The sequence below is a fragment of the Hemicordylus capensis genome, chromosome 4 (genome assembly GCF_027244095.1).
Source record: "Hemicordylus capensis ecotype Gifberg chromosome 4, rHemCap1.1.pri, whole genome shotgun sequence".
In the NCBI taxonomy this organism is placed as follows: Eukaryota; Metazoa; Chordata; class Lepidosauria; order Squamata; family Cordylidae; genus Hemicordylus; species Hemicordylus capensis.
Genome location: NC_069660.1, coordinates 285,963,193 through 285,981,500, shown reverse-complemented (window position 1 = coordinate 285,981,500; position 18,308 = coordinate 285,963,193). Strand labels below are relative to the sequence as shown.

General features: G+C 41.6%; 1 protein-coding gene across 13 annotated transcripts in view; it reads right to left on the bottom strand.

The window, feature by feature from the left end:
• VPS13B (vacuolar protein sorting 13 homolog B) overlaps window positions 1–18,308 on the bottom strand; it is a 714,157-nt gene that overhangs the window by 583,194 nt on the left and 112,655 nt on the right. For 12 of the 13 annotated variants that reach the window (XR_008306071.1, XR_008306070.1, XM_053245163.1 and 9 more), the window contains 4 exons: window positions 13,477–13,668; window positions 12,309–12,478; window positions 11,105–11,299; window positions 9,655–9,779 (listed from right to left, as the gene is read on the bottom strand). Coding sequence is in view for 11 of the 13 variants with exons in the window: in XM_053245163.1 (XP_053101138.1) it covers window positions 9,655–9,779; window positions 11,105–11,299; window positions 12,309–12,478; window positions 13,477–13,668 (682 nt within the window). In the remaining 2 variants the exon portion in view is untranslated. Of the gene's footprint in view, window positions 1–729; window positions 876–9,654; window positions 9,780–11,104; window positions 11,300–12,308; window positions 12,479–13,476; window positions 13,669–18,308 lie in introns of those variants that run through there. The other variant, XM_053245158.1, reaches the window with a different exon arrangement.

Here is an 18,308-nt window from a genome sequence, read left to right as displayed (position 1 = left end):
CAGGCTTTTAATTAAATATTCACTTAATAGTTTTAACATTGTTAAAATATTTTAACAATTAAAATATTTTTAAAATATTGTTTTAAAGATTTTAAATTGTTGTAACGGTTTAACTTTTTCTGTTATTTATTTTACTTTGTTGTAAACTGCCCAGAGACGTAAGTTTTGGGAGGTACAAAAATACGTTACACACATACATACTTTATTTATTTCATTTATATACCCTAATATGCCTTATTTTGCATGTCTTCTTCCACAAAAGAGCCAAAATGTGGCTCAACCTGGCCACAGATGCACTAACAAAGAAAGAAGGGAGCACACCTCGAGATAGGATAACACCTAGCTACTTGAAATATGTTTAAGGATCATGGGCCAGAGGTTCTGTTCCCCAGGGTTCTGAAGGAACTTGTTCTCAGAGCATAATATTCAAGAGCTCCTGGATAATGGGCCAGAAAACTACTGACAATAAATTTTGCTCCTATCTTCAAAAAGGGGGTTAAAGGAGGATTCAGGAAATTATAGACTGGTCTGCTTGACATCTGGCAAGAACACACTCCCATCTGTGAGCACAGTCTTCCCTTGCCAATGGCGAGGGTTCCGTTCTAGCAAAACCCCGCAGTTGGCAAAATTGCGGTTGGCAAGACTAAAATGGGAATCGGGGTATGGGGAACAGAGATCACGAATGCACCTCAGAAATGTGGGGGGGGGGAGAATTATGAAGTCACTTACAGTACTGTAAACTGAGGCCAGGGAGGTGAGAGGTCCAGGCAGAAAGCTGCCCCATGGACCCCTGCGGACCCCCATAGCCCCCCAACTCTGCCACAGGATGTGGTGATGGCCACAAGCTTAGACAAGTTCATGGAGAACAGGTCTATCAATGGCTACTAGTGTGGTGGCTATAGGCCATCATCAGCCTCAGAGGCTAGATGCCTCTAAATACTAGATACAGGGAAGTGACAGTAACAGAGAGGGCTCCCAGCTCTTGTCTGTGGGCTTCTCAGAGCTTTTAAAACTCTGATCATGATACTGCACTATCTGGGCCATTAAAGGCCATTTGGGCCTAAGTTCTGCAATAATCATGCTAATCAATGCATATCTGACTATACTAGAGATGTACATATCAGACTGTATAAAAATATGATAGACAGACAGAAACCTGAGCTGGCAAGGTTTATGTAACACAGATAGAGATGATTGCCAATAAGGATCAATATAGTTATTTTGCATCTTTGGATTTCCCCTTACTCTCACCTTGCCCCCCTCCCAGCCCATCTCTCATCTTGGGAGCTGCAAACATTGCTGTACTTTAGTTACTCGGAGAGAAATTCAGAGATAGCAAAAATTCATGATGTCTTAGCTTCAAGAAAAGACAATAGAGGCCGTATGAAGCTGGCAAAAGCAATACATTTTACAGTGATAAGACTGGTAAAGTTCTGTGTGAAAGGCTTTTCCAAAGGGAGGGGCAGGAGCAGTTTTTCACTGAAACTGCATGAGCGAAATGGCTAAAAGGACACAGACTTTTGAGGAAAGGGAGAGGGGCATTTGGCTTGGCTTCTGACACTTTTGGATGGGCACTGCAGAGTTTGGGTCCAAAAGGAGACAGTTGTAAGCCAGGCCTTATCCATAGCAGAGATTTTTACCTGGAACATGATCCTGCATTTTTATGGACCTACACTCTCAATAAGCTCCGAGACCCTCCAACACCTGAGGCCAGACTCCAGCTTCCAACTTCCAACAAGACCAGCCTCAAGCCTAGTGTGAAGCATCTATATTATTAATTCTTCAAGACGGGCCATGCGTGGTGACGTGGCAGAAAGGAGGCGATTGGCTGACAGCGGGAGAGGAGGCGATTGGCTGACGGGGGGAGGAGGCGATTGGCTGACGGGGGGGAGGAGGCGATTGGCTGACGGGGGGAGGAGGCGATTGGCTGATGGGGAAGACAGCGGGGGGGAGGCAATTGGCTGACAGCGGGGGAGAGAGTTCTGGAGCAGCAGGAAGTTTTGCAAGGTGGCTGGAAAGCAGTTTGACAGTTGGCTCAAGGGCACCGTGAAGCAGCAGGGAGCTCGGAGGTGGCGGGGGCGGGTGGGCAAGTTGCGGGGGGCGGCGGGGGCGGGCAGGCGAGTTGCGGGGGGCGGCGGGGGCGGGCGGCCGAGTTGCGGGGGGCGGCGGGGGCGGGCAGGTGAGTTGCGGGGGGCAGCGGGGGCGGGCGGCCGAGTTGCGGGAGATGACACAGGCTCAGTGCACAACCGCGCAGATGCTCTGTGCAGGGTCAGCTAGTTTTTAATCTATTCTCAAACTGCAACCCACATTTTAGTGTGCCCTCTGCACAAGATCACAATTAGATCATAAGCAAGTCAGAGCATCTTATAAATCTATCCTAACATTCTTTAACAATTTTCCAAGTCAGGAGTATTATCCATTGCAGCTTCATTCTTTCTGCTCTTCAAGCATATTTATTTTATTTTCTCAGGAGAACTCAAAGCGATAGCTTTCAGACCACCATGCTATTTAAAATATCTCATTTTAATTAACACCTACTTTTTTTTAATCTGAAAGATTCTCCATCACTACCAACCTATTTCTAGGGGTGTGCACGGAACCGCGGAGCTGCGGTCCGGCACTGGGTGGGGGGTTCCAAAAGAGTGAGGGGGGGCTTTACTCACCCCTTCAAGAATTCTGAAGTATATATTCGAGTAAGCGGGCGGCATACCTCCCTGCCGCCCGCTTCATTCCCCCTCCTCCGGCGGCACGCGTTTCTCCTCGTGTTTCTGGCTTCAATTGCAATCGGGCGGCAGGGTAGCTCCCAGTCCCTGCCGCCCGGCTCTTCAATACCCCCGTGTCTCGGCTGGCGGCCGCCCCCTACTTGGACCCAGGACCCCTGCCACCCCTTCCCTTCCAATACACAGGCGGTCGGCAGGAGAGCTCTCCTGCCGACCCCGTCCCCTTCCCCGGCTCGGCTGCAAATGGCTTCTAGGAAGCCTTTTGCGCGCCTGCGCAAAAGGCTTCCTAGAAGCCATTTGAAGCTGAGCCGGGGAAGCGAGCGGACGGCAGGGAGTTCTTCAGGGAGTTCTTCAGTTCTTCAGCTCGCTGAAGTTAACGTTAACTTTAGAATGGCCTCCGAACCGGTCCGTGCACATGCCTACCTCTTTCTATTAACAAGTATATTGCCAGAGCTTCAAGGTGATACCAAGGACAAAAAATTGTATTGGTACATACTAAGAACTAATGGGTATAACATGCAAAAAGAAGCAATATTGTCTATTGTTCAGGAGACTATTGGGATGCTTCAACTGCTTCAGAATGTGGCTGGTCAATTTTCATCTCACGCAGATGCACCACTTATCAACTTACTTCCAGTCAATCTCAAAATGTTATGAGATCCTGGATCTGGTCATCGCTAACCCTTAGAGCCCTTTTAAAAATTGAAAAATGGAATTGTGTTTGCTGTCTTTCAATTGATATTACCAATATGTTGCATGCTTTTTGTTTTAAAAAGGTCAGTAACTTTACATTTCAGTTCTTGAAATTGATGAATGCCATCTAACTCTGGCAATTTTTTAATTTTTAATGAATCAGTTTGTTCTAAACCTTTTTGCTGTGGCTGCAGAGAGGCGGCAAAAAGACGATCTGGCCCCAAACAAAAGCCAAAAGAGCATCACCCATAAACTATTACCTACTAATAACCTAACCTAACCTACTTCACAGGGTTGTTGTGAGGGGAAACCTAAGTATGTAATACACCGCTCTGGGCTCCTTGGAGGAAGAGCAAGATATAAATGTATGTATGTATGTATGTATGTAAGTAAATCAATCAATCAATCATCAACAACAACCAATGTTAGCAAGGGAAGAACAGCCCTTGCCCAACTAAATTTAAATGCAGGTTAAAAACTCACCTCTTCCATCTTGCATTCTCAAGTTAATCTTCTGCTTCCTGCCTTCCCCCACTACTCCCCTTATGTGTCTAGTCTTTTACATTGTAAACCTGGGGGCAGAGCCTTGGTCTTTATTTTGATTTATGTGCAATATCTAGTTAACATAGGTGCAATAAAAAGAAAACACCTTTGTAAGTTCTGTTTTATATAGTTCTTCAGATGCTGCCCTTGAAAACAATACTGTTGTTCAGATGCATTTATCTCTACAACAGCTTCCACAGTGGAACATAACTCAAAGTATAACATAACTCACAGTTATCAGTGGAACATAACTCAACATAGATTTAAGATAAGGATACAAATCAAGTATAAACAGATAATACAACAGAATACACTGCCATCTAACTAGGTAGTATTATGAAAAACTGGGTGTTAAATTTTTTTATTTAAACTGTGCACCACTGAATTTTTAGCAACTGTATGTTAGGGCAGCTTTTTACATTATGAGAAAACAACTCAGTAAGCCTTGACCAATCAGGATTTTCCTAATGTGTACACCTGTATCCAATACATATTTTGAAACACCAAGCATATTTTAATATGCAGGGGAAACAATACATTGAAAACCTAACATACGACATGAACCAAAGTCAATAATATAATCATTTGGCTGTAACTGTGAGAAGGGAGACAACTGGTATTTCTGCTCTTTGGAAAATATTTAAATTGTTGTGTTACATCTGGACATTCAGAATTCTAATCACAACATATAAGAAGTCCAGAAGCTCTAGTCTCAGAGGAAAAATTATTGTAACTCTATCTGATATGTGAGATCAAGAGAAAATGTTCAAGGCTGCACCGAAAAACAAAAACCTGGAACCTACGGATAGAGAAATAGCTTTCCATTCTGGGCTTGAGTCCAGCAACAGCACATAGAAGATGACTCTGCTTGCTGAGCTAAAAATTTGTGAATGAATATAAAGCACTGCATTAGCCTTCCAAATTTTGGGCAAAATAAACCTAAAGCTGAGATATATTGAACTGAAATTCTTATTACTTTAAATATATTTACATATCATTCACCACTTTTTAAAATGAAGAATATTTTATAAATGAATAAAACAAACTAACTAATATTAAGATAATATCTTCAGGATTTGTTTTTGAGTTGATAAAAACAAAATACCACACAAAGTAACTGCAAACTAGTAGGAAGCCTGGAATTGACTTCAAATTGTGGAATGAGGGGGAAATGCCTTTTCTGAAAGCTGCTTTGTAATTACTTTGTTCTCATGGAATGGGAAAGTGTCTTTGCAAAAGTGTGAGACAGAACTCAGGTTTGCACTGGTCAAGAAATGGTTAATAGAGTCTGCAAGTTGCCTTGCCAAATTGCGAGCTGTAAAGCCATAAATTTGCTGACAAGCTAGAGGGGGAAGAGCCCCCCTTTCCTTGTATCTCCTGAAAAAGCAAAGGCCTGTAAAATAACACCTCAAGGACATCTGGCTAGAAGAAGAAGGAAGACGGTTTCGCTTATCAATAGGCAGTAGAAAAAGGTTTCATTGTACTAGGGAATGCTTGTCTAATTAGCAATGATTATAATATTTGTAATATGACGGACAATGATGCACGGCTCCTCATTAACATGGCGTCGTGTGATAGGTTGAAGTGGGCTAACCTTAAGGTATGAGGAAGTGCCTTTGTTAGTTATCTCTAGCTTCCTTCTGTGAAATCGAATGCATATGCAAGAATGTATACGATGTGTAATAATGTGATTGGTCCCCAGGGCTGAATGTTGACGCCCAGCTATGTAATAATGCCAAAGTATTAAAAAACTGAAACAAAGGCAGCTGCGCACGTCTCTCTGACTAGCTGTTAAGCTCAGAGAGGGGCCACCAGCGCTGGTTTTTCAATAAATGGTGATTTTGCTTCCTTCAATCATCCTTGTTTGGTTTGTGGTAACTGGGCCTCCCAGGTAACAAAATTACTTACACAACCAGCAGGAATAATCAGTCAGGTAACATGGGTGTGCCATAGCATTTGTCGGAATAAATACACCATGCTTTTGCTCTGAAGTGCCTAATCCAGCATTCTTCAGAGGGTGGGACATGCTTATGCTTCCTCACTCCTCCATACAGGAAAGTGCTTCCCTGCCTAGGGTTTCACTGCTGTTCTAGGCAATCTCAAGAGCAACCTTGCTGCTGGCCTTAGTGGGTCTCAGGTTCACACACTGCTTCTACTGCTAAAGCAGCCCCACTGCAGTGGAATAAGGTAACACACTGCAACTGAAATATATACAGCGAGAGCTTCTTTCATTAAGAAACTGGACATATGACATGTGGCTTCCTAGAGCAGGGGAGCTCAGTATAGCATAACTGGAATGGAGTAATAACTGGAACTGAGTAAGGTGAGAGGATCAATTCTTAGCCAACTGCTCTAACACTGCCTGAATTCTGTTCTTAATGAAGTGAAGAGTGGCACAGAGCAAAATACCATTATGGGTCCATTTACAAGCTAATTCCACAATTCCCACCTTTTTCATTTCTCTCTGGTGAATGTCTGTATTACAGGTGGCGATCAACCAATCTATAAATAGGTATCATGCAATCTGAAGGACTTGCTTGCTTCAGCTGGAGTTATATGCTCTGCAAGCACAATAGTGAGCCTGTCCCTTTTTTGTTTCTGCACACCAACTGTACTTCAGTAAGTCAGTTTGCTTTTCCACAGCAAGCAGGAATTCAAGCATTCAGAAATTAAATCTGAAGCTTTGGTAGTATCAAATGTAGTAATTAATACGATACTTTTCTCACAGTAACCAACTCATGTTTCCAAACATTAAAATTTATTTATTGCACCAATATATCCAACCAGTATGATATGCAAGAGTTAAAAGTAGCATATTCTTTAGCAGAATGTTCTGCTGTTGATTTCAGTACTGCAGCTAATATCATCCATTTCTAATGATGTTATTTTATCTAGGCAATGAAAGTATGTTACCTAACTTATTCAAATACATTTTGAAAAGTGCAAATATTACAGTAATACCATATATTGGATGTATATAGTTTGGAATTATTTTTAAACACGAAAAATGAAAGCTATGTTGCAGATTTATGTCCGAAATAAAGTTGAGATTTTCACTGCTAACTCAAAACATACTACCTAGGGGATTCCATAACAGTTCATAAAATGTCTTTGTTTTTAAAAACTATGGCCTGTTGTGTATATAGAACATATGTATCATCAGATGTGTGTACTTTAAGCAACTCTGGAATGTGAAATCTCAAAATCCAAATAAAGCAGGTGGTATAATTTTTTTTTTAAAAAAGCTGAAGTTTAATGACATTACCAGGTTATTCTACCAGACTAGTTCCCACTCATTGCACGACTTCAATGAAGCTCTCAGTCCTCATGCTGATTTCGATTTAGTTCAAGTGCTATTTGATGTATTTCATCTGGCGTTTTATTCACTTCATACTACACTTCATTTAACAAGGTGGCTGCTGTAATCATTTATTTCTACTTCATTATCCTCAAATTATTATTTTTTGGTTTATGTTCTTAGCATAAATTAATGTTATCATTAAAAAAATGTATAAGGAAAACAAAATTAAAAGGCAATGATTTAAATCAGCTCAACAGTTTCACTGAGCTGCAAAAAGTACTTTATTTTAATGAAGATTAATCTTATTTATATTTGCTCTTTTCCCTACTGAACCAATGCATCTGTTCTGTCTCAGGTATGTATCACCTTATTGTACCCATGTCCCACAGTAGCTAAGTACCAGCCCCAAAACATACAAATATATCTTGGACAAGTATTCAAAAATCTAGATAACTAAAGTTCTTAAATGCAAGACATGGCTGATTTGCACATTAACATACTGTAAAATTTGTTTCGGCATCAACATCACTTATATAGCATTTAAGTGTTTTTTATTTACTAGGGATCCATCATCAGAGAAATGTGCAGGGATGCAGGCCATTTTCTGAATAGGAGCTTGCCCAACTACCTGCACATACATCCATGCATGCAAAGAGGTTCCTCTGGACAGGGGCCAAAGACAGCAATCTGAAAAACTTTGATTTTCAGATTGTTTAGTTTAGTTTTTCATATCCTTCTCAAGAAAGAGAAATAGTATCCTCACCATTACTGTCAGTTCAAAGTCTCAACTATTGCACTGAAGAGCTTCCTTGCCTTAGCAAAAGGATAGTTGAAAGAATGAAAAGCAAATAATTTCAATTAAAGAACTGTCATTTTGTGAAGTACGAAAAACAACAGATGACCAAGAAAAATTAAGCTACCACCCCCTGGTGGTGTACCAATTACAATAACGTGTTTGTTAAGAAGAATGGTTATTGATCACAAAGCAGTGTATCCTTTAAACTTCCCTGAGCAGTATATATAAACAGTCCATTGTATATATACTATATCAGCCAAATCTACATAAATGTAGGTTCAAACAAATCTAAGATCTATCTAAAGGGAGAAAGAGAGGATGGGTAAAACATAACCTTGCAAATTGTTAATAGCTGCTGCTGCTGCTGCTACTACTACCTGGATTAAAATAGAATTTAAAAATTCAGTGAATGAAGGACTTACTGATACTCACACAAATCTCCAACCAGTGACCTAACATGATGTTGCAACTGATATAAAGCCTCATACTTAGGCAATACCGATTTGAGCAAAAGATTTTCAACACACTTGATTTGGTGTCAACATATAGGTTATTGTATTTATGTTAGAAAGAATCAAGTCTATAACAATCTATTACCAGGAAGCATTTTGATTTAAATCTCTAACATACAAGACTTTCTGGATAGTAATCATCACCTTATTGATATGGCCGGATCTGCAATTTTATAATATACTAGCTGGGCCGGGCACAGAACATCTGTGCCTCCGGCTGGCCCAACCACTGCAGCTGCCGCCCCCCCCACCCCCCGCACACCCAGCTTTCTGGCCGACCAGCCACTTCTCCCCCCACCCAGCACTTTCTTGCGGGCAGGCTGCCCCGACCCACTTCCTCTCTCCCCTGCTCGCTTCTCGCCCCCACCCCGTGGTTTCTGGCTGGTGGCCAGCTGCCCAGCCCACTTCTTCTCCGCCCCGCCGCCCATGCTTTCTGGCTGGCGGGCTGGCTGGAAAGCCAGCCCGCCACCTCCTCCCGCCCACTCCCAATAGCGGCTGCCTCCTTCCAGCAGCTAGGCCACCCGCCGCTGCCGCCTGCTCCCACCGGCCAGCCACCACCTCTTCCAGCCAACTGGCTGCTGCCATTGTTGTCCCCGCTGCTATCCCCCAGGCAGCTGCTCACAAACTCTCACGAGAGCTGCCACACATGGGATTAGCGATGTGTGTGTGTGTGTATGTGTGTGTATATATATATATATATATACACACACACACACACACACACACACACACACACACACGCGCGCACAGGAAATCAATGAATTTGATCCAGAGCTGCATGAGCAGAAGTTTTCTCAATAAATTAAGCTTTTGTGCCACCCTCCCTTCCCCCATTACAGCCCAATGGTTGGGGAACACTATGAAGTTATGGGATTTGGTACAGGAAATCAGGGACTGTACGGGGGAAGGGGGGAACAGCTGAAAAATCAGACAGCCTTATTCCTGTATAACTCTAGATTCAAACCAATATGTACTACTAAATATTGGGGGAGATATATATATATATATATATATTAAAAAAAAATTAACAGATAATACCTGTAATGTAGAGTGTTTGGTAGTATTTCATATTGGGCAGATCATACTCACCAATATTTAGGAAGCGAAAGCACTTTGCCATAAGCAGCAGTACTGAATGGGAGAACAACTGAAGCTGGCAAGCTGTAAGATCCATTAACATCCAATGAAGACAGCACTGCCTGAAAACCAAAAATCTGAAAAAAACAAAAACAAAAACACACCAGAAGATCAAGCTGTGCCACAACATAAATTATCAGTACAGGAGGCATTCATTTTTCTTGAGGGTTCCGTTCTGAGAAACTGTTACAAAAAGTGAATCTGTAATATCTGAGTGCTAAACCTAACCCCAAAGATGGGGTTAGGTTTCACACTCAGGCAGCGCACATGGCTGGGACCATTAAAGAGGGTCCCAGCCACCCGCACTGTCTCTTAAATCCTTCCTACCCAGCAGCTAGGCCACTCTCCCCACAGCCCTGCTGGTGTGCAGGGAGGCTTACCAAGGTGGCATGAGTGGCTGGGTGCCTTCTCTGATGTCTCTTTAAGCATCAGAATGCTTAAATAGGCAGTGGGGAAGCCACCCAGCCACTCGTGCCGTCTCAAGTCTCCAGGGTGTGCCAGCTGGGCATCAGGGAGAGTGGTGATTTAAAGGCCACTCTCCCTGCTTAAAGGCCACTCTCCTGGGAGGTTTAAAGAGGTGCCACACGTGAATGTAAATTCAGTTATCGCAGGGGTAGAAAACCACAAATAAGCAAAACTATTCCCACAATAACTGAATTGGTATGTAGGCAGGGGGGCTGCAAATAGATGAAACCGCAATGAGGGAACCTGTGAAAGACAAAGGTCTCCTGTAAACATTTTTACACCCACACCATGTTTCAATTTTTATAACCAACTCCCCCCATCCCCTCCCCCCATGCTTTAGAAATGAGTGAGGTAAGCAAGTAAGTTCCCGTAAAAGGCACAACACAGGCATAGAAAGGCCTACTAAACAAAAATATGAAACAAATTCAACAAAAAATTACCATAAAAAACCACCTTGTATAGAATCAGATCTCTGGTCCATCTAGGTCAGCATTGCCTACACTAGGAGGTATCTAGGAGGTTTCTACCATTAGCAGTAATGCAGTTATGTCAGCAGGAGGAGGTTATGCAGAGTTGTTATGCAGAGAAAGTAAGCTCTGCTCCAAAGTCATTCTTTTACTAACAGAAGAGGTGCAACACGTTGCATTATTCCTTTCACAAGCTCTTCAATCACTAGCAGTAGTTTTGCCACTACTGGTTGCTGGAACTCCTTCCACAAGCGTCACTGTGGTTGTCTCCACTGACTGGCTATGGCTCACTGGGTTTTAGACAGGGATCTTTTCCAACCTTACCTGAAGATGCCAGAGACTGAACCTGGGGCTCCTTGCATGCAAAACATGCCTGTATAATTATATGAACTCAACAAAAAAAATCTGTATAGTTCTCAGAAGGCACAGCTATTTTCATTGTACTAAAGGAACATCAACTTTTTTTTTACCTTAAGATAGCAGTGTGCATAGCAATAGTGAAGTAAGTTATCAGATGGCTGGCTAAGGCTGCTGACAGTTTGCACAAGCTGTTCTGCATACATTGGCACAGAGTGTTCCAGGACAATCTTGTCCACCAATATCTGGATACAAGGCAGAGGACGTAAAGGCTGAAGATTTGTAGTATGTACAAAGCTGCTTGAACTCTTCAGGGAATATATGGAAGAGAAAAATATAATCTAATTTAACACATCCCAAATGTTTAAAAAAATTAAGTCATACATTTCCAAATCTAAAATTTCAGTATAAGTTTGCAGACCAACGCCACACAGAGCCAAGAATAAATTTTGGCTTTGCCCCTCATTAACCAGCCTCAGGAGCCTGTACCTCCTCTTCCCCTGCCTGCTCTGAACTGAACTTCAAATGTTGGGCTCAGACCACTGTTTATTTCAAAGACTTTTGTTAGATTAAGCCAGGATTGGTCATTTTGAACATCATAACCAACCATGACTAGCTTGTTACCACAGGGTTTAATAGAGGTGGAGCTGAAAATTGTCCTGGACAATTCCATGGAAATGAACCTGAATAATTTGTAAAGGAATTTTGGGGATTTCTAGAATTCCTAGGGGATGAAGAATAATAAGTATTAGATCCCCATTGTACTATCTTATTCATCTCCCTTGCAGCTGGGATTGGAAGTGGGTTTGGAGTTGGAAGTAACCCATGACTGAAAGGATTTTTGTTACCAGATGAATGTCCTCCATTCCAAGACGGAGACAGAGATGGAGGCTGAATTTGTGCTACTCTCTTTCCCTCTTCCCTTCCGGATTTCAAGTGTCCTATGTCCTTTGCATATTTCCAAGGCAGCCTCCCTCGCATTTTTATGACTGCTCTCAATGTGCCTCAGTGTTTTCAAAATGTTAACCATTTTATCTACAGCATGGACAGCATTCCAACAATCTGAAGAAGTCAACTTCTGACGTGCACAGGCAGCAGGAGGGAGCACGCACTCCCAAGGCTGAAAGATTATGCATAAAACCAAGATTTAATCTTGGCTTCGCGTGGCATCTGACCTAGCCTTATGTTTGCATAGACCTTTTTGTAATACTGTATATACAATATGTGTATAATGTCCACACATTATGTTAACCTTTATGAAATTAGTTTTAATACACACACACACAAATCTAATTAATAACAGACAACATATAGTACCTTTTGACCCATTATTACAGGCAGCAAATGGCCCAGCAAGTTGAATTCAGCCATAGGGATTGTAACAGTGCATTTCAGAATGGTAAAGCTTGTGATTCGAGTTGGAATATATTCTTCCAAAGCTGATACTTCTTCTGGGCTTGGCATAGCTTTAGTTCCATCTACAAAATCTATAACACATTACAATTACACCAGCTGAGTATAACAACCAGAGTGAATTGTCACCTGCAACTACTATTTTATTTTTATCAATGCAGCATGTATAATTGTGTCCTCCTTTAAATTTAGGAATTTTGTAGTGCAAAAATAATTTTCTGTATCAAGTTTCATACTTAAAAAGTGTCCTGTATATATTTTCAAATACATTCGCCTTCGAAATTCCACCACAGCTCAATAATGTTCACCTTATCAATTTCAGACCGACATGCTTTAGTCAGGGTTTCATTCCTCTCTGAGACATGTCTGTCATGACAGCACATCCTATCTTTGCCTCTCCAAAGGCACTGCAAATAAATACATGTGGCACCCACCGTTTCAGGTATCCACAGTTGGGTCATAGGGACCCTATTTGTTTATTAGTGGGGCAAAAATAGGTTAATTTTAGCCTATCTACTGTTCTTGAGTGATCGGAAATGACTTCTGATGTCATTTCCTGCCACCACTTGATAGTGCAATTTTGTGACTCTTTTCTGTTTTGTTTTTTTTAAAAAACCTTTAAAAGGAACAAAAATCAGACAATTTAGAAGTTTAGGGAGCATTGTTAAAAAGTTGAAGAGCTGGAGAGCAAGGCACTGTGTTTATTTCTGCTCCCTCTGTGATTTTTCATGTGATTTCCAGCACACTTGTGTGCTTAGGAACCTAACCCCTCCAATCCCCATAGGATTAAGGTTTCTTTATTCATGGGTTCATTATCTGCGGAAATTGGTAAGAACAAAACTACCGTGAATAATGAGGACCACCTGTATCTCAAAACAGACACTGAACTGGCCAGATAAAGGACACAGCAATGGAATACAGATTCCATTTGCACTGCTGTCACAGCCAACATTTATAAGGCTGAAATTTCCCCTTTTCCACACACACTATTACTACACACACTATTACTACTGAAACTCATCTACTTTACTTGAAAAATATATACTTTAAAAATAAAGAACAAGCCACATACCTTGCTTCATCTTGCTATATGGCTCGTATTCATGTTCTAGAGCACAAACAATCATTTTCATAATCCTGTGCACAGCACTGCTATCAAGACGAAGACTGAGAGGGCCTACAATAAGGCCTTTTGTAGACATCTCCTGAACACTTCCAAAATCTTCAATCTTCACTGAAGTCACATCTGGCTGATTTCCAGACACTAAAAACACAGCATTTTATTTTTTTTACAGTAAAGTGCACTATGAAAATGCTGAAGCACCATTTACAAACCCACCCACTGCCGGCAATGTTTCTTTCATCCAAATGCAGCCACAGGGCGGAGAAGGAGTACCAATTTTGTCTGGCAGTGGGAGGGGTGATGAATCCTTTCCGCTGTACTTTTCTCCATGAAACTGAAGTATCCCCCCACCCCCGCCATCCACCCAATGGCAGCTTTGAGAAGTGAGTTAAATCAGGAAAATGACATGAGGCTGAACACTACCCCACCAGAGATGCCTGAACAACTTGGTAGGATTCTTCTTCCACCTGCTTACATAACCCTTTGCAGTAGCAGCCAATGAGCACCGCTCCAGGGTGAGGGTGGGAAAATACCATTTTAAACAGTGGCAAACTTACCTGCCATTCATACTCAAAATGCTCTGGAGTGGAGTGTCTAACCCAGAATCCCATGAACAGGCTACCCATCCCCAGTGCTCAGTTGGTCTCCACACATGCACAGAGATCATTTGACGGATTATTACAGCAGGTTTGAGTTGTACTAACCCCTCAAATAGTATTCATGCATGCGTGGAAGTCATCTGAGCAGTCATCTGAGCAGGGGGGGCAGGGCAGCCTGACCACAGAATGCTGGGTCGGGTGCCTACGCCCTGTAGAGTATTTCGAGTAAGGGCAGTGGGGACATTTGCCACTGTTTAAAGCAGTGTTTTCCCACCCTCACTGCCCCGCTGGAGCAGCACTTACCAGCCACTACTGTTCTTGTATCACATGTAATTTGGCCCTAACTCTACTATGTTTCTTCAGTATCCAATAAACTGCTGTGGTGGTGAACTAAGCAGTACTGTCCATGCAAGATCATTAATACGTACTCATTTTTCACGGGAAGCTTCTTTTATGCATATTTTGGACCTGATCCTCCCAATATGCTGTTTGCACCAGACCTGAAGAACTACAACTAGGAAGGTTGATAGAACCATAAGAAGCTGCTATATACAGAGTCAGACCATTGGTCCATCTAGCTCAGTACTGTCTACACAGACTGGCAGCAGCTCCTCCAAGATAACAGGCAGGAGTCTCTCCCGGTCCTATCTGGAACAGAACTTAGAACCTTCTGCATGCAAGCATGCAGATGCTCTTTCCAGAGCAAACCCATCCCCTACTGGGAATATCTTACAGTGCTCACACATGTAGTCTCCCATTCAGACCCTGCTTAGCAAAGGGGATAATTCATGCTTGCTACCACAAGACCAGATCTCCTCCCACTATTATGAAATAAAATAGATGCTAATGGTAACATTAACAGACATTTGAACCAGAAACTTCAAGCTCAATGCTCATGCTCTTAATCACTGTTACATAACAAGTATCTTTAAATTAGGTTTTTGAACCATCCACAAAAGATAAATAGCACATGCAGTTAATTTTTTCTTCCCAAATCCATTCCGCCCAAAAGTTTAAGAGACCACTTAAGTGATTGAAAGAGTTGTTCTGGTTCCACATCAAGCTGCATCTTTGACTGCTGATCACCTTGAAAGCTATCAGCAGTGTACAAAAGTACAGTTGAGCTGTGAGGGTGCGTTTTGTTATGCATACATATGACTGGGAAAACTGCAATGCATTCACTGGATATTTATACAGGGGATTGCTCCTCCAAAAGGAGCCCTGGTATACAAATATGATGAATATTTAAGCTAAACTACAATCATTTTGTATTCTGCATGGTGGAAGGGCCCTATCATCCCCAGCACAGTACCTCCAGTGACTGTTGCTGGTGTCTATCTTATGTTTCTTTTAGATTGTGAGCCCTTTGGGGACAGGGATTCATCTTATCTGATTTTTTTACTATTTCTGGAAGGGCCATTTTTGGAAGGGCGGTATAGAAATTGAATAAAATAATAATTGTTGTTGTTGTCTTCTAAAATATCAGTACTCTGAACAACTTTTCTGGGTGAAGACTGCATGGAAAACAAATATACATTCTTAAGAATCAAATGTTCAAATTCTTATTGCTACTTGATAAACACTGAGGTTAGAGATCAATGCTTATTTACAATGCTTTCCAACTTCTCAAGGGGTTGGCCTTTAAAAAACCATTGAGAAGCTGCAATTTGTCTGGAGTTCAATAACCTGAACAATGCTTCATTTCCAACCAATGACTTTCGGAACATCACAAGAAACACTGCAGGAAAACTAGCACCTCTAATAAGAAATGTCTTGCAAAGAAGCCCAAAAGTAAAGTGCATATCAAGCAGCTTTCAGGCTGTGGGTGGATTGTGCCAAATACTTCTGGTACCCTCTGGGCAGATATGCATTATGAAGATCAGAAAGAACATTCAGTGAAGAAATGCATTATAAAAATCAGAAAGAGTTTCATATAAACTTCTTTGGGACACAAGAGCTTCTCTATCTTGTAGGAGAAGATATGAAGGTTACATTCTATTTAACTGTACAACCTGGATGGTTTAAGAAGGGCTTGGATAACTTCATGGAGGAGATGTCTATCAATGGCTACTAGTCGGAAGGCCACCTCCAGCCTCAAAGCAGGATGCCTCTGAGTACCAGTTGCAAGGGAGGGCATGCCCTCAACTCCTGCTGTAGGCTTTCAGTGGCATCTGGTGGGCCACTGTGTGAAACAGGATGCTGGACTAGATGGGCCTTGGGCCCAATCCAGCAGGACTGTTCTTATGTTCTAACTATGGGATTTATTCATTTATATAATCTTTTAAAAACAGATTATATAGTAATACAAAATGTAATACTAAAATTAAACAGATGAAACCATGATATAGTAAAATTAAACTACTGTTCATACTCGGTGGCTATTTTCAAACCAAAACAATTCTACTGCTACTGTTCTTTTTTTTCTTTTTTAAAAGATAGATGAACCTTGAAAGGTTAATTCTATCCAGGAGGCATATAATCAGCACATGCATACTCACAGAGACGTTAAAGAGGCAATAAAGATGACAAAGCTAAATTGTCTTGGCAGTTATCTTTCAATCACATGCCAAAATTAAATATATAATTGTACAAAATGTTATTACAAGGTCAAAATATCAAACAGTAAAGACTGTTTTTCCCAATATTAAATGGACAATTAAAAAGTCATGTAGGTAATTCTGTACTACTTTCAGACAGAAATGTTTTAAAGCATTTAATTTCATAGGCTGAAGTAACATGGCAAGCGAAACCATTTTTCAGAAATGTAAAATTTGCAAATTTAGCGTTGTTGTTTTTTTACCTCAGCTCATATGCAGAATGAGTTGCAAGCGTTCTACAGTACTAATTACATCACCCATGTAGAGAGGAAAACAGCACTTCTGACATGGTAAAGGAACATATATAGTTCCCCTAAGACATCATTTTGTGCTACTGTGTCATGGTAACATGCAAGTTATAATATCCTATTTTTGTAATTAATCCCTTTATCACCTAAAACATACAGGTGACCTTTGAATACTGTGGGTGTGGCTTCTATGACTTTGATTTTTCACAGGTCATCTCCCTGTGCACAAACTTAATTAGCACAAGGGTAGTTTTGGTCTTTCCCAGGGTTTTCCTGTTGGAATTTAAAGAGAAAACTCTGTGAAGCACTGAAACTACCCCCAATAACCAGATCTGTGTACAGTACCTGCTGCATTCCTAACAAGTAAAGACTGAGGAAGGCAGACCCTGAGCTGTTTTTTAAGCATTTTTTAAAAAATAAAGGTGCTAGAGGCCAGATAAGAAAGCACTTGGTGGAGGGAGGCAGGTGAGCAAAGGGCACCCTTGGAGGCAAAGGAGGGAGCCTTTGGAGCTGCCTCCAAAAGAAGTGATGCCAGCAGCAGTGCTGACTCAGCTGCAGGCAAGGAGGCTGACAAAAAGGAGGAAGTGACAGCCACCCCACCTGCACACCTCTCTCTCTCAGCTTCATTTTTAATCAGGACCTTCCAGCTTCTCAAGGGATCACAGGCTCTTTAATCCTTTCTCATGTTCTTCTCCCCTTAACCCACTCTCCCCATGATGTTCAATTGAGAAGCAGAATGGGCTGCTCATTTGCTGGGTTGGAAGTTTAACTTCTAAATCCCCAACTGGGTGAATAAACAGCCTGAGCTGGTTCTCAGAAACCTAAGCTCATTTTCCGGGTTAGGTTTTACACTTGAATAGCAGTGTTTTTACTTCTGGAGTACTTCCATGCAACATTTACCCTGCGATATCCAAAGGTATCCTGTATATGTTTAGCTAACAGGTCATAGATTCCTATGAAAAAAAGTAATGTAGCCCAATATGGAAGCAATGTGAGATTATCCTGTTGCACAGGATTGATAGGTCATATGCGCCACAATTGCTTTGAATTCTGCAGACAGAAGCTAACTAAAAGGCTACAAAGCTTAAGGCAGGGAGCTTCACCTAATGTTAAAACGTAATGCCACTCAAACAGCAGAGTGTGATACTGATAATGATAGCCACCCAGTTGGGTGTTGTATCACTGCAGCATTTAGCAGGCAAGACTGCAATAGACTAGACTCCTACTCTGGAGAGATGAGATTCTGCACTTTTACCTGTAAAATAAGTCCAAGCGAACTCCTTAGATAAGAAAAGGCTTCAGATGAAGAGTTAAGTAAAAGAGAGCATTTGCTTTTG